General features: G+C 45.8%; 1 protein-coding gene across 2 annotated transcripts in view; it reads left to right on the forward strand.

Annotated features, from left to right (window-relative positions):
* erfl1 (Ets2 repressor factor like 1) overlaps window positions 1-17,314 on the forward strand; it is a 90,468-nt gene that overhangs the window by 13,559 nt on the left and 59,595 nt on the right. The window contains exon 4 of one of the 2 annotated variants that reach the window (XM_035634930.2): window positions 7,121-7,209. The exons of the other annotated variant lie outside the window; for it this stretch is intronic. Coding sequence (XP_035490823.1) covers window positions 7,142-7,209 — 68 coding nt within the window. The 5' untranslated portion in view covers window positions 7,121-7,141. The remainder of the gene's footprint in view (window positions 1-7,120; window positions 7,210-17,314) is intronic. 2 annotated transcript variants of the gene reach the window in all.

Below are 17,314 nucleotides of genomic sequence, written 5' to 3' on the forward strand. Positions count from 1 at the left end.
GGCATCCTCTGGCGTTCAGTGGTGAGGGTTTAGATTGCGGGCCCGTATTGCTGCCGCTCCTCTCTCCGTGGCAGCCCATTAGGAGCGCAGCGCCCGGCAAGCGGGCCACTGCTGTGACGAGCCACGGGGACAGACAGGGGGAGACAGTGTGACGGGGGAGAGTGCGGCGGCTCGAGGAGATTGGTGGCTTGGATCCATCCAAAAAACTTCAGGCAAGTTTTGATGAGATGAGAGTGATCGGTGAGAGAGACCCCGATTTACTTTCCCCCTCACTCTCTGTTTGAGTGTGTTTCCTCTAGGGGGGGAGGATGGATGAACTCTTCCCAATAGATCACACCTCTATCTTTTCACATGCACACACACAGTTTTCTATTACTCAACTTTCAAAGTGCTTTCCTTTTCTCCCCTCCCGTAACCCCCGTATCTTGTCAGTGTTCCTTTTTCACGGTCTTTCTGTCCCCTCTCCCTCTGCTCCATCTGGCCCGCTATCTTATTTCACTACAGTCTCTATATATTCCCCCATTCCCCGTCCTCTAGCCTCTAACTCTCCCATGCGGATAACCAAACCAGCGTGGAGACATCTCTATATCCATCTATCTATCTCCTGTCCTTTTTTGCCAACCCCCCCTTCCTTTCCCCTTTTCCTTTCTTCTCCCTCTTTTCCTTGTGAGCAAAGGGGAAGCTCGCTGCCAGTTTCAGTCTGCCAAAGGGTTTATTTAAATTAGAAACGCTTCAATCTCCTCACTCCCCCTCTTTCCCCTCAGTTTCTCTACCTCATTCGCTTTCTTACCGCTCTCTCTCTCTCTCTCTCGGCCGAGGGTGACTCCCACCTTTCCCTTGCCGACAGCCTCTAGGGTCCCGTCAATGCCAGGCAACTTTGTGTTGTAGATGGAAGTGGTGGAAAAGCAGGGGTTGGAAGGACAGAGGAAATGAGGAAGAGGAAAAGTAGAGGTGGGAGTTGGGGAAGGGTCAGGGGAGAGCTGTTAGTCAGTGTACTTTGGTTCCTTCTTCCTCTCACGGCTCATTCCACCCAGATTAGGACCTGTAAATGGCTTTTGGCTACTTCACCTGGCTTTGGATCTCCACTTATCGCAGGAATACGAGCATTCATAGCTTTCGCGCTCTCACTATCACACATTCACATCCGTCTCGCCCTAAATTGTATCTCCCCTTCTGCCGTGTTTGTTTATTTGACATACTTTCTTCCCATTCCTGCACAGTTTTTGCTTCCTAATTATTACCACACATCTCCCCCACTGTCTCTGTGACAAGGAAGGGTCAGGCATCGCACCTAATCATCTCCGCTGTTAACAGTGACCCATCTCCCCGGTAGTCCTTCTATCCCTCCCTCCCAGGGCTCTAATCCCCTCTAGTACCCCCTCTTCATACCCCTCCTCCTCAACCATTAACACACAATTATTTCGGGGGCCGACACGGGCGCGGGGGAGGAAACGAGGTGTGGAGAACACAGAGAGACTGTCTCTCTAATGGCTGAGTGACAACAGACGAGCTCATAGATCTTGGAGATTATTAATACCACTGTTAAACACCCCATTCAAGGGCCGCCACCATCCATACATACAGACGCAGACACCCGAAATGTGCACACACACACGCACGCACATTCTCGGAGCCCCATCATATCTCATTCGCGGCACACATCTTCATATGAGCTGTCATTCGTGCTCTGTGAATTGGCATCAATTTCATTTGAGTCATTTAAACAATGCCGGGTGCTCATTACAGCATGTGGTCGAGGGGTAAAATCAGATTTACAATTACAACTCCTGTTGGCAGCGCCGACTATTATTCACGGGGTCGTTTCCTTTGTGATTCCCCTCCTGCAATATTTCTAATGACGGTAATTCCAGGTTTGATCGGATTACCGTGTATACATTGAGGTGGGAGATTCTCCGTGACTCGCGTGTAATGACCAGGGAAATGTGGCCTTCATTTGGCAGTGGGGGCCCATCGAGGGAGAGGAGATTGAAAGGCTGTGTGTGTGTGTGTGTGTGTGTGTGTGTGTGTGTGTGTGTGTGTGTGTGTGTGTGTGTGTGTGTGTGTGTGTGTGTGTGTGTGTGTGTGTGTGTGTGTGTGTGTGTGTGTGTGTGTGTGTGTGTGTGTGTGTGTGTGTGTGTGTGTGTGTGTCAATGACCTGTCCGTTTAACCGGTGGGGTTCTGGGGAGATGGCAGGGGGAGCCAGGCGTCCCCTGAGAGTAGGGTATGGGGAAATCACTCTCTCACTTTCACACAACAACCTGGAGGCTGCATAGCAGCTGGCAGCAGCCAATACACACACACGCGCACACACACACAAACACACACACACTCTCCATATCCTACTTTATATGCAAAGAGACCCCTAAACACACTGGATCTGTGATGTATGGCCCGCGTAAATAAAATTCTGTGAGAATCACACATCTATAGCTCTTACGGCATCCACACGATCTGTTAGTCAGAATAGTTCAAGGGAGGAGTCTAAGCTCTTTATCCTGTATTGATAATGCAGTTTTTCGTTGGCACTTGGAATGACTTTTTACAACGTCCCTAACTTCCAGGACTTGAATGTAACACTTGCAGGAACCGACCAACAACAAAAGGAGTTTTCTCGTCGTGTCTCTGCAGCGTCTCACTGCTCCATTAGCTGATCTCAGGTCTCCCTCTAAGCTCTGCTAGTGCCAGCTCATTGATTCCTTAACTAATCGCTCTAATTAAAATGCCTTTTATTCATTCAGTGGTTAACATGGCAGCCTTCCACTCGCATTCAAGGATCAATTGTCGCGCAAATGCACAGAAAATTTCTGTCAACACTTTCAGCAGATCGCACTGTTTCTTGGGCTTCATTTGTGCCATTGTGTACATTTTTTTCTTTCCCCCCTAAGAAGTTACAACAGCACACACAAAATTAAGCATGATGATGCCGGTTCAGGTCTCAAGGCCGACTGTGTATATGTCGTGTCTGTAGCCACCAGGCTGGCTGTTCCTTGAAATACTTTGTCACCTGAGGAAATTGGTTTCCTGTTTATGCTGCATGTAATAAATCTGTCTCTTTGTCTGTGAATGATGCAGGCGGTGAGAGTGTACACCCTCATTATTTGTAGAAATTAGAACAGCGCAGTCATTTAATAATTAAACAATCCTGCCAGAGAAATATATACGTTGTCTCGAGCTGTCTTACTCTGATGGATGTCTGTTTATGACTCGTTCCGCTGTAGAAATCCGCACAACATTTCTTTCCCTGATAATATATCAATTTATCAGCGGAGATTTTTATGTTAATTTCCTGCCCCCTCCGTCTTAAAGAATAAAGTGTCTCACTCCTAAACGATCTCGAACTAATTAAGCACGCGTTAATTAAAAAATGCGAGAGCGGATGAACGTGGTACAATTGTTATGGAAACGTTGAAGTTAATCAAGCTCTCGAATTATTGATAACATCCTTAGAACAGTGATCGATCGGGAAGACATTAAGTGGCAAAATAAGGCATTCAGATTTGATGTGCGCGCGCGCGTGTGCGTTAAAAACAATTAGGTGCACAATACATAGCCCTAATATTAGTCCGCAAGACAAACAGGGCATCTTCTTTTGTGTCATTCCAAACTTGCCGATGTGCAGGTGCGAGTCCGTGGATCGTGCGTGTGTGTGTGTGTGTGTGTGGGGGGGGGGGGGGGGCTGGGCTGGTGGAGAAGGTGCGTGTGCGCGTGCACGCGTGGGGGTCTCTCTCTTTCTTATCGCACAAACGCCATTAATCAAATGTGTACGTTCAAATTGCACTGTGATCTCCCAGAGGCCGAGATATTGACGCGCGCTGATATGAATATTTCCCCTCCGTTCACGGCGATCGCGCCGATTTCGAAAGCGCGCGCGTGTTTACATGCCCCCCCCCCCCCCTCCTCTGTCACCGCCCGTGTGGCGCGTACTTACAAGGCGCTTCATCATCCCACCAGCGATAGGAGCAATTCACCCATAAAGTGGGTCTTTCGCCCATAAATAATATTCAAGTCGCTCTATTGTTAAGTGAAAAGTTGACTGGTGTTTGATTTTTTTTTCTCCCCCCCCCCCCCCTTTTTTTTCTCCCTTCTTCTTCTTTTCCGCGGCGACCTCGGGTTAGGACTCATACATCACGGGATGACAGCTATAGAAAGGCCCTAAATTAGCAACTAAATCGAATATTGATCAGCTATGTGCGGCCCTGCGAGTCGCGCCTCCTTGCCGTTTTTTTTCTTTCCCAGAGAGAAAGGGGGGGGGGGGGGGGGTGAAAACGAGAGATAGAGGGGGGAGAGGGGGGTCGGTGAAAGGTGCCCCCCCCCCCCCCTCTCTGTGCATGTGTGTGTGTGTGTGTGCGTTTTATTATCCACTGCTTTGCTGTCCTGAGAATGTTTATTTTTTTCTCCATTTATTTCGTCCACAACAACAACAACAGCACTAATCTCTCCACCTCTCGCGTGGCATCATTTCATCAGACTCCACATCGGTTCGTTCGATGACGCACCGCTCGTGCACCCATCTAGATGTCTAACCCGCGCATCTCGCCCCATTCCGCGGGCCCGAGCAAACTATTGCTGCCCCTCGTTGCTTACGCCAAGTTCAAACGCAGCCCCTCATTGCCTCACACTTGCGTATAGTGGCTCTTGTTTATGGCTCATCGACTGTGCCCGCGCGGTTCCATCGACTTCCCCCTGATATCCCCGCTGCCGACGAGTGGGAGGTCGGCGGCGCGCACTTGCTCTCGCAGCGGGGACGCGTTTGATGAAACGATCAAGAGGGGGCTCTCTCCCTCTCTCTCCCTCCCTCCCTCCCTCCCCCGGGAAGCGTAGTGTGTCCGGGGCAGCGATGAACCCGGCCCAAGGCCGGAGGGGTGGGGGGGGGGGGGGAGTGGGTGGTCAAGGTTGCGCCGGGTCAGTGAGATTAGCACCGGAATGCTCTATAACAAAGGGCCGGATCGTCGGGTGCCGACAAGTCTGCATCAAAGTATCGGGTGTAGGACAAGTGGGCCGTAGAACAGGGATGAGCCGCGGATTACAGCGGGCTAATTGGAAAAGATGCTTTCAGTCCCTTTATTGGCTAATCACATGAAGGCCAACCTTTTTGTTTGTTTGTTGTTCTTCTGGTTGTTTCCCTTCTTTTGACCGATATTTTTATTTTGATTATAGGCTATAGTGTAACTTTTAGTGGGGGTGCCTCGGCAATATCCCGCAATAATATTCATGATACCAAACTTGTATGATGATATTCATGATACCAATTACTCTCAATCAAAAGAGTATAATACATTTTCGACATTTCAAAATGAACACCCAGAACACCCAATCCACAGTGTCTCATATTATTGTACAAATACTCTCAATTCAATAATGTTTAATCTTTAACTATTATTTCACATGTTGTTTTGTTTGTGAAAAAACCTGATGTGCAAAGTGACTACTATATATTTCGTCAAATAAATGTGGAGTGAAAAGTGCAACATCTGCCTCTGGAAGTGTACTCTTTGTGCTGTTTGTCGTTTATAGATATATAGGAAGGTGGCTGTTATTGTGGATATCTCCATCTCTAACAAACAGACACACACACACACACACACACACACACACACACACACACTCACACAATCACACACATATAGGCCACTCAAATTTGATGTCCTGCACGTTGTGCTCGCTTCGCTGTCCACAGTGCTGAATCTGCCGGGCCCCACTGTGGACACACGCTCTCCGGCTGTGCGCGGTGCTGAAACCCCCCTCCCTGTCCCCTGTCGATCCCTCCGCGTTCAGCCTATATCAGAATCTCTCCGATGCCCTTTGAACTTCTTCACAGGCCCCAGTCAGCTCCACGAGTTTTAAGTAGCACTAATCTAGCCATTGTTAGATCGGTTAGGTCAATCGCAAACCCGATCAATTCGTAACCATGCTCATCGAAAAACCACAACTCCCTCTGACTGGCAGGTCGCCTAGCAACCGGTCGTTTAGCTAGGCACTCTCCTCACTTCATCATTTCAACGGCACGTGAAATACGCTTGCATTCAGATTCAGTCTCGCAGGATTTTTTTTTTTTTACTAAAGATTATGTAACTGGTTATGTAACTCAATAATTCCATAAAACCGACACAACCCGACTTTTCTGGAGTACGCTTTCACTAACACTTCCTTACAATATATCACATTGCATTGTTGTTATCAAGAATCGCTATCGAGTAGAGGACAACAGAGGGAGGCAGATGAAGTTAAGTTTGTCGGAAAGACAGCGCACCCCTCCCTCCCTCCTTCACGCGCCTCTCGGGGCACTATAGCAGCTCTTCGGAACTGCGCTCGGGGACATTCCGGGAACCATCTGTTTCCGGCAGAGCGCCGGGCGCGGGGCATGCAGGAAGCGAGGCTCGTAAAATTTGGGAGGAAAGGTGGTTGTCTGCCAACGCGCTTGTTGTGAAATATCGCCCTGCCCCTCCCCCCTCCCCTCCCCAGAACTGAACTCGTCGCGCTGTACGCCCAGCAGGAGAAATGAAGTGTTGCAGAAAACAGAAAGGAAGACCGAGCTAATAACTCAAGGAGAGAGTGTCAAATTAGTGTACTTTGTAGAGATGTTTATCATTGAGAAACTGTCCGTGTGTGTGTGTGTGTGTGTGTGTGTGTGTGTGTGTGTGTGTGTGTGTGTGTGTGTGTGTGTGTGTGTGTGTGTGTGTGTGTGTGTGTGTGTGTGTGTGTGTGTGTGTGTGTGTGTGTGTGTGTGTGTGTGTGTTAGAGAGAGAGAGAGAGGGGGTGGGGGAGTTGGTGTCAAGGTAAACTGGCAGAGAGACAAACCAATCTCCACCTCTCTGGTGAGAACTGCCCTGAGCATCTGCAGCAAAAAAAACAAAAAACTCTGTAATGCCTTGCTGTGGAGAAGATATGATCTTTTCATCTTTTCTTTTTGCTCTATGGGTTGTAGTTTTAAACTCATTTAAATCAGACAAATTCCTCCAAGTGGCCTGCTCCTTATTGGATTGTAAACGAATGAAATTAAAGGGAGAAATGAAGCTTTGTGGGTTGAAGCTAGAGCTCATGTGTCTATCCAGAAAGAAATGACGAGATCTCCACTGTCATCCCACTTTTGTGGTGTGTGTTCTCTCATACCCCTGCGAAGGTGAGCTGACGGGAGCTGGGGATGCATCACCCGAGACCTCAAGGAACCTGCAGTCACTTCACAGTGGCCGTTAACATGATCAAGGCTAAGTAAAGAGCTCTTTATTCATATTATCTTTCAAAAATCATGTAAATGGTTTCCTAATTTATGCACTGCTATGTATAAATCCACCACATAATTCATACACACAGTTATCTTGTTTGTGTAGAGATTTTTTTTTTTTTACAAATCACCATGTGAGTTTGAAAATCGCAGACATTTTGGATGCACTCATGAAAACTAAATCTGTATTTTCACAGTTGCGTTTCCACCATGTTTGGTGTCTCTCTGAGCTTCTGATAGACTTTTTAGACAAAATAATGTGAACTCATTATGCAATCAAAACTTTACGCTTAAATAACTCAAACACAATTGCAAACACCATTTCAAAGGTGAATCGTTTGAGATGCAGTTTGCCAATTAGCAGCTAGAGAAACAGGTCTAGCAATTAGCGCTGTGAGGTAAAATGAGGCAACTGACAGAGCTCAAAAGAAGGCAAGTTGTTTGTGTGTGGGGGCGGGGTGCGGGTGTTTCAGTCAACAAAACTGCAAAATGAAATGCCCTGGAGGAAGAATCTTGAAAATCTGGACAACTTAATCAACAAATAAGAATAGTAGCCACAAGGTCAAATGAATTGTATACTACTGTACAGTTTTAATTCATTGTAAGCTACGTTTACCTGATGAAAAGTTGGCAACATTTTTTTTTTCTAACCCTCATGCTCACAAGTTGTGTGTATTTTCCTCTGTGCCATATTGCAGAGGCTCGGAGAAGAATGTTATCACATTTGGAGAGTGATATTGATTAATGAGAACCTTTTTGTCACACACCGAGGATGCGGCAGACTGATCACTAGAGATCAAAACAAAGGAGGGCGTCAGGTAAGCGAGGAGGAACAATAAGAACAACTGACAATGGTAGACACAATGTTGTTAGCCAGAACATGACTAGAGAGATAAAGAAAAGAAAAAAGCTGTGGTGGCGGGTAAAAGGTAAAAAATACAATAAAGTACCACTGGGAGAAGGGTGGCAGTGCTAGAGAGTGTAGAAAGTGCCAGAAGTCTAGAGAAGGGCCGAGGTATAGGAAAGCAGGGATGAGAGGTAATTGCATTAGAAAGAAGAGAGGGCCAAAAGGAAGGAAATGATTAGAAGAGAAGGGACTGATATCCGATAGAGAAAAGGAGCGATGGAGGAGGGGATGGGCAGCGGAGGAGGGTTCACTTACTGCCCGCCGTTCAATACATACTGACACTTTCTGTGTCAATACACACATACTGTGTGTGTGTGTGTGTGTGTGTGTGTGTGTGTGTGTGTTAGTACAGGTCTGTTGATCCCAGTCTAGCGTCCTATCTCACTTGTCCCATCCGCGGTCTCTGAGGAACGTTCATGTCAATCGCGCTTGTTCTCACGGCATCACGGTTTCATCCTTGAACTTCCACGTTGCCTCTTCCAGTTTCCAATCACACTTATTTGAGCTGACCTGATTATCTACGAACACAATTTTAATATTTTTACCCAGCACTTACATTAGTTTGATCTGTCCGTCTCCAATATCTTTGATACTATAATTATCTGAATGCCTGTGCGAGTTCAAATCATCTTTGGATTTTGTCTTATTTGGTCCTTTGAATGTCATCTCAGAAACATAAATCATGTTTACTCTTTGTCCGATGTGTCCCTATGTCTGTTTGTTTGTCTTTCACCTTGTATTCATCTCGCTTCAAAGTTATATTATCTCGCCGCATATCTCTTGTGCCTCCCCATCTATCAACCTTCCTCCCTCCCTCCCTATCTTCCTCTCGCTCCCTCCCCGCCGAGCTCCCCCTTTCCAGGCGGCCTACCTTTTTGTCATTGACCCCTGCCCTGGGTGTCTGGGCATTGACTGGCTCTCTCCGTGTCACTGGAGCTCCCTGTCAATACTTACCAGGTTTGGCCACCCTCTGCGCTGTGGTCAGAGAGTGGGGGAGAAAGGGAGATACACGAGATGCTCCACAGCACCGGGAGATGAAATAAAAATGAATGAGAGGGGAGAGTAAAACAAAGAGGGATGGAGACGAAAATGATGGAGGAAGGCGGTGTGCGAAACAGCTGGTCAGCAGCACTACAGTGTGTGTGTGTGTGTGTGTGTGTGTGTGTGTGTGTGTGTGTGTGTGTGTGTGTGTGTGTGTGTGTGTGTGTGTGTGTGTGTGTGTGTGTGTGTGTGTGTGTGTGTGTGTGTGTGTGTGTGTGTGTGTGTGTACATGTACATGTACATACACACGTTATTCTATGACAATATGAGACTAAACGTTTTGAACTGCACTTTTTTAGAAACTAAATGGATCCAATGAAAATGGTCGTAGTTGTTATGCAATGCATTAAACACGTTTCATAAAACTATAATATCTTGCTTATCCCACTGACCTCAACACAAACTACTTCCTCTGACATCGTACAGTTGAAAAATAATAATAATAATAATACATTTCATTTATAGAGCACTTTTCATTGCTAAAAGCAATCTCAAAGTGCTACAGAGTAGAAAATGAATTAAAGCCTCGCTAAAAAAAAGTTTCAGTAAAGTCTTAATGAAGTCAGGATTTATTCATATTGTCCATATCTATACCACTTATTCTTTGAGGGTCGCAGGGGGGCTGAAGCCTATGGTAGCTGATATTTCGGGAGAGGCGGGGTACAGTAGAGATATACAACACAATTCATATTCACTTCTATAGGGAATTTAGAGGCTCCGATTAACCTAAGCTGTGGAAAGAAACTGGTGTATAAGCGCCTGCCAAACAAAAGTGGGCTAGCCTTTTTTATACCCCGGGGTATAAACTGGACTAGCTCAGAATATCCTGTACCTCTCTAGTCCACATTATACCCCCCTTGTGTTTTTCAAAACAGTTTTATTCCCCATCATAAGTGATATATTTTGGGATGGACAAGACTATATCTCTCCTGTCCAGATTATACTTCCTTGTTTTTTTCATAAATGAGGTAATTCTGGCGAACAATTTCCTGGATTTAGCATTAAGGAATTGATCTAAAGCAATTACAAGTCTAGAAATTGGAGAAAACATTAAGGGTTAGGTCTAGAGATCATGCGTTATATCTTTATACCCGGGTATACTCTGGGATAGTCCAGTTTATACCCCGGGGTATAAAACAATCTATAGTCTGGGGAGGGGGTATATTTTTTGGTGTATCCAGAGAAAACTCCAGATGCAAACATGGGGAGAACAAGCAAACTCCACACAGAGGCCCTGAGAGGGGACTGTGCTAACCGCCGCCCAGGAATATTTGTATTTGTTTAAGCTTGGTGTATCTGATGAACTTCCACCTGACAAATTGTCTGCATTTATCATATTCTCATTTAATCTAAAAATCAACTTTAGAAACAGAAAAAATATTATTTGATTTAGCTGGAAATCCTTTGTTTATGGGTAAATGATGTTCAAAAAGGCAGAAGGTGATAATGTTCTATCAAAGGGGGAAAGTCAGTTTTAAGGAAGACGTTATTGTGAACAAGAGGATGCCAAAGAGCATGTTTCAGAATCACATCTTGTACATTCATACTGCACGCTCCACTGAACAGTAATAAGTATGTGACACCCTCCGTCATGTTGTGGGTTGTCATTCTGTACATCCTCATCCAGAATTCATGCAGTAATATCGTTTATAAACTCGGCGCGAGTGTCAGCCCCTGTTTTACAGTCTACTCCATCTGCAGCACGCTCGGCCTCCCATTCCCTCTTTCCCTCTTTCCTCTTTACTCTTTTCATTTCCTCTAATCTCTCACTCCCCCTTGCTCTACCTCCGTGTCACTTTGATTTCCCTATCCACTGGCCTGTGGGATGTGTGTGTGTGTGTGTGTGTGTGTGTGTGTGTGTGTGTGTGTGTGTGTGTGTGTGTGTGTGTGTGTGTGTGTGTGTGTGTGTGTGTGTGTGTGTGTGTGTGTGTGTGTGTGTGTGTGTGTGTGTGTGTGTGTGTGTGTGTGTGTGTGTGGGAGGGAAAGCGTGTGGATGTGTGAGCAAGTCTGTTGTCTGTTAAGAGAGCATGACTTAATTGTGTAAAGCAGTTTCACAATCGTTGTAACTGAATCAGTGGATGTGTCCTTTAGCACATCAGTGCATGTGGCATTGGAATTACATGGAATGTCTCATGTAATCCAGGTACCTGAGAAACACACACACACACACACACACACCTTTTCTATTTTGGTTACGGGTGTCCTGTCGTATTCCCTGCTTCCTTTAAGCTATATCTATATGGATATCATGGTGAGGTTTTTTCTTGCATTCATATATGGTTGTCTAAGGATATGATCATGCATACGAGTGCTTGCCAGTGTATGTTCCAGGTATATGTCTGTGTTTGTAGATGTGCGTACGCGTGTGTGTGTGTGTGTGTGTGTGTGTGTGTGTGTGTGTGTGTGTGTGTGTGTGTGTGTGTGTGTGTGTGTGTGTGTGTGTGTGTGTGTGTGTGTGTGTGTGTGTGTGTGTGTGTGTGTGTGTGTGTGTGTCTGCAGGGGTAAATATGTGCGGTTTTTTTGTGCATGTGTGTGCGTACACAGACGCCTCTGCGTCTGGGCTGGAGCTCGGATGGGCCGGTCTATATGAGAGTAGACAGTGTGCGTGTGGAGAGCAGGGGAGTGAGAAGGACGCAGCGGCAGTTGGGGGGGGTGGGAGGCAGCGCCAGGCCGAGGGGCCCCCCTCTCGTAGACAGTTTGACTGATGACATGCATTAAACAGTTAATCTGTCTGATTGAATGTTTGCTTCCTCCAAATTGAAACATTAAACAACAAGGCGAGAGAGAGAGGGAGGGGAGAGCCTGAAGAGGAGAGCGGGATATGGCTTCATCTATTGCCCAAATCATGCAAAGCATGGGACTGGAATATATAATAGTGTCCTGTGAGCCGGAGAGAGGGGGAGCGAGAGGAGGAGAGAGATTGGAAGGGACAGAGAGAGGAGTGTGAATGAGGGAAGGAGAAAACGAGTGAAGGAGAGAGATGAGAATGGAAAGGTTCAGGGTTGGTGGCGGGGATGAGAGGAGAGAAGGGTTTGTGGGGGGAGAGGAAAAGAGAGAAAGGGATCAGTGAGATGGAGAGGATGCAGCTGAATAGGCCCATAGAGAGAAGCTCTGCAGAGCCAAAGTTCTCCTTATCTGACAACCCAATGGAGACGGGAAAAAAATTCATTAAACAGCATCTGTTTTAAAGGATTACGTTGGTATTATGAAGAGAGAAAGAAACACTTTCTGTGATCACACTGAATGTGATTTTGTCAGTGTTGAATCTCACACAGAGTCCGGGAAAAAAAAATCCTCCGTGCAGCTCTAAATCTTCCAATCCGTCCAAAAAGCCTTGTTGTCAGGTTTAATGGTCCAGACAGGAAGAGAGGAGGCAGTTGTCACTATTTCACAACCTGGTTTTACTTCCTGGGGTCACGACCCCTCTCAGGCATTCTGGAGCCGGCTCTCTCTCCCGATGGGTCCGCCACGGAAAGCGAGGCGCAACCCTCTCGGAATACAACATCATGCGCTCATAGATGACGTGCATCCACTTATTTGCCAAGTATTTCTTAGTGGGAATATGTCAGAAGGAATGCAGTTCTAATAAAAATGCATCAATAATAACTGATTTGATTTCAATACTCTTTTTAAGCTTGTCAGTTTTGTTGGTCATGGCCTTTCATTGCTGAAATACCATCAACTCATTTTATCTGACACACTCATCTGATTTTAATTTTAGCGGCAAATTGTGAATTTAATATAAGCAGAAGGAAAGAAAGAGAGAGAGGGAGAGTAACGAACAGGCCGACAGATAAACAATAGGCTATTTTGTGACAGAGCTGTTGCCGCAAAATGCCGGTCTCAGATCGGGAGAAATTGGGTGACCCCCTAGCTCGTAATGTGATATGTCATTTAGCCTTACCCCGACCCCGTCCCCTCCCTGGGTTCGCCGGCGTCACCGTGCTCTATATGGGCTTCCCCTGCCGTTGTCTCAAGTGCATATTCTCCCTCCGTCCAAATGACCATCATTTTCTCCACTGGCTGATTTTGCAGCTCCAGCTCCAACACTGAGGTATAATTGCACAGACAGAAACCCGCCAGGTCCTGATGAGCACATGAGCTTAAAGCCACTTCGCTCCAACCAACAGTCAGCAAGCCAGAGAGAAGGGCGAGAAGAAGAAGAAAGAAGAAAAGAAAAAAACAACAGTGGAAGATGAAAACATTAATGGATAGGTTGCAGGATGGACGGATAAATTGATAGATCTTTTAGAGAAGGTCAAACTTCTGTGCCCACACGCGGGACCATCATGAAGAGAAGAGAAATTGATTGCCACTCACAAAAGGCGCTGAAATGACTAGAGAAATTATTTTCTGGGCAATGAACATTCTAGGAGGTGAGAGAGAGGGGGAGGGGGAGGGGGGGCCGGGGGAAAGTGCAGACCTTTTCTCAAAGGGTACAAAATGGCTCGAGCAAGCTGCTGTCAAGTGCACATGCCGGCGAGAAAGCTCATAGAGTGGATCTTCAGGTAGATTCCCACCGAGCCGACTGAGGGGGTTATTTGTGCGTGTCTGTGTGGTGCATTCCTGCATGTTTGCCTCTGTCTGTGTGTGTGTGTGTGTGCGCTCACTAGATTAGAAATTACTATGGGCTGTTTCGAATTAAAGTCTTATTTATCCAAAATCAGTGGATAAAAAAGTGGATAAAAAAGTCGGATCAGTGTTTTCTGATCCGACATCATTTGTCTGCAATTTTCCAAAACCACAACAAATTAAATTAATCTGACACTGCGATGGTTGGGGTTCGCTCGGGCAGAAGAATGACTTGGGAAACCAACCAATGTTTGGTTGTTTGTAGGAAGCAGGAGGCCACCACTTGTCTCCTATGTCAAACAAACCATCCGCTCCATAACAATGACACACCATCACCTCCATAATTTCCCACAGCCACTAGAGGTCTTTGTCACTCCAACATAAACATATGTCTTTATTATGCATCTCTGTTCCTGAGAGTCCAAGGAATCGAGGGTGTCCTAAGTTGTAATGGCAAATTTTATATGTTTAGAGAGCTCTGTCACTCCTTTCCTTCATGGCTGTAAAGTCATGTATAGTGTTACTCTCATTTTTCAAGTATTATACTAACAAGACCGGAAATATGGAATATATAACACTTATGAGAAATTCATTTTTGCCACATAGAACTTGTTGTGCCATCTCTTTTTTGGTCTATTTAGTTTCCCTTTAGTTTGTTTCCTTCCTATTTCTGTAAATTCCCTAAATCTCGACAATCGCCTTCACTTCGTGCAGGGATCCTGTTTCATTCTTCACACGCTTATTTCTATCACTTTTTATATGGTCAAATTGTATGTGGACTACAAGTGTGCGCCGTTATTCCCGTTCTGAAACGTTTCACCCCTGATTTTTGAATGTGGCCGTTCAGAGCAGACACTTTTCCCCTTTACGTGGGTAAAACAGCACAAACTAAAAAACGTTGAACTTCAGGTCAGTTGCACCAGAGAAGTAGTCTTTCAAACATACGTGTGGCTTGTGAGTATTGTTTGTTGAGTGATTTCAGTAAAGCGGTGATTTTTTACTTGTTATACTCTTTCTGTCATCGACGGCTCCTGTCAATTGGCTCCTCTGGAGCATTACACACCACCCTCATGGGGCCATAAGTGAACGCGAAACAATAAACAAATTGCCCCCGAGAGACTTTGAATAAATGAGTATCTTATCACATTACAAGCGTCACCGTATTTTAGCACTTCCCCACCAGACCCCACCCCCAAAAATTACAACAATAATGAATTAATCTCTATTCTCTCTTTTTCGGGGTTTGTGATGAGCCCCCCATCAACATCCTCCATTTGATGATCAGTGATGATGAGAGATCCTTTGACACACAAAGCTTTTCTCCGCACTGACTCATTCTTGCACTTGGCAAACATATTAATTCCCACATGGATAAACACATTTTTACTTCTATAGCCCATCACCAAAATGAGTGATCCTCCTATCTTGCGACCCCCGCTCTACTTTGTGATGACAATGAGGCCCCTTCCTCTCCCTACAGCTTGACTAATGACACTCAGATTGATAGAGGCCTCCACCAGCCGCCCAACAAATGTTCCGGCATCAGGACCAGAGGAATGGAGTACAGTGGCTGATATGTAGATTGGGGAGATCGCAGACAGAGATGGATCAGGGCGCCCGTGTGTGGATAAACAGAGTGAGGTTGATTGCTAGCACAGAGAGGGGCCATTACGGCGAATCCGCATGCTAATCATAATGAATCACTTACTTATTAAGCGTTAATTATGGCACGCAAATACATCCCGTGCAGTCAGGGAGGCGGGCAACGGTTCCCTGCCACCGTGCTGGGGTGGGGAGGCAGGAGTGGGGGCGAGAAAGGCTATATTAATTTATTCTTATTTATTAATTTCCCTAATTAAAACAACAAGGCTGTAGAATAGAAGTGTTTTCTTTGGGCGAAAACAAATGAAGGCCCTGGAAAAGCGATATGAAACCAGGCGTGGAATGGTGTAAACAATAAATCATGTAAAGTGATGGTGCTTGTTCAGCTGTTCATTATTAGAATAGCTTTATCCATTTGGGCTGCCCTCACTCTTACCCCCTTTTTTCTTTGTTGTTATATCATCCCAGCCTTTTCTCTCTCTCTCTCTTAAGGAGAACACAAACACACACAAAAACACATCCAATTTCAACAATTTCATCATCATAATTTAGTTAACGGTTTATTTGCCACTGGCAGGATCACAGCTTGAGATCACACCAGCCCCGACGCCCGCCTGTCAACATGGTGATGTTCTCCATTGTCATTTTGATCTTGACTGTGGTTGTAAGTTCTGTGACTGCGTCTTGCACGGCTGCGACGCTATTGTATGCGTCTTATTTCGACATATCGTACATGATGAAATCTGTCCAGAGACGGACAGACTGAAATTTATAGAGCACATTTAAAAACAACAGCAGTTAACCAAGGTGCTGTATATTCCAAAAAAATATCCCAAAACCCATAAGAACAGACAGCTTCCCTCTGTGGTGGTCCCCTGCTGCTGTAGGGTCTCTATTCCTATATTTGTCTTACATCAGTTGTGAAGACACTCTTTGACATGATACTATATCCTTGCATCTTTTCCAAAAACCAAAATATCTTACGGCAACCCTAACCCGTACTGTGACCTAATTCTAACCTTGACCCTAATGCCAAGTGTTGACCCTCAAACACACACTACAACACACACACACACACACACACACACACACACACACACCAGCCACCTTGTGTGGTAATAGCCACAGTTCCTCTTTAAACGCATCCTTCCTGAAATGCCATAAAATCAGACACAAAGGCCCCCGTCTTTCCCATTTGATTGTCAGATGTTTATCCCCTCTCTGCGCCACTGTACTCTTACCGGAGCCAAACGGCTGCTTCCATTTTCTCAAATTCATTCATCTATCATCACACCGTCGTCGTCCTCCTCCTCCTCCTCCTCCCTTCTTTTTTTTTTGCCACAATGCCTTCGCTCAATTTCCTGACCTCTCTTTCTCTCTCTCTCCCTCTCCCTCTCCCAGTCCCGGAGTGGCCCACCTGAGCGGGGCGGGGCGCGGTAATGGCGTTAATGCCCGGTAATACGGGCCAGATATTATAATCTCAACACTGTCACATCGCGTTAGCCGCGGGAGACTGACGTGTCAATGCCGCGGCGAGCAGGTGACGCGCGGGGCTCAGGAAGCGTGGCCCGGTAATCGCCCAATACAGACGCATTTATTTTGGAGTTGAATATATATATTTATTTTTTACCACACCGCTGTGTGTGTGTGTGTGTGGGGGGGGGGGGGGGGGGGGGGGGGGGGGGGGGGGGGGGGGGTCGCATCTTATCTCAACTTTGAAGCTATAGAAAATGTTATAAAACCTGATTCTAATTCACTGATCTGTATCAGAATCCATCGTCCACCTAGATAATTTGTAAAACAATTATTAGTATTGGTGTTTGATTATTACCTTCACGTGTGGCCAAGTGGTGGCAATCAATAGAGGAGTTGTAAAAACATTATGGTTATGAAATAGCCCATTAGGCAATGTCATATTTTCTTTTGTCCTGAATCATTCATGATGGTGTTTTATTGGCATATGCATTGGA

This window comes from Scophthalmus maximus, chromosome 1 (genome assembly GCF_022379125.1).
Source record: "Scophthalmus maximus strain ysfricsl-2021 chromosome 1, ASM2237912v1, whole genome shotgun sequence".
NCBI classification, from domain to species: domain Eukaryota; kingdom Metazoa; phylum Chordata; class Actinopteri; order Pleuronectiformes; family Scophthalmidae; genus Scophthalmus; species Scophthalmus maximus.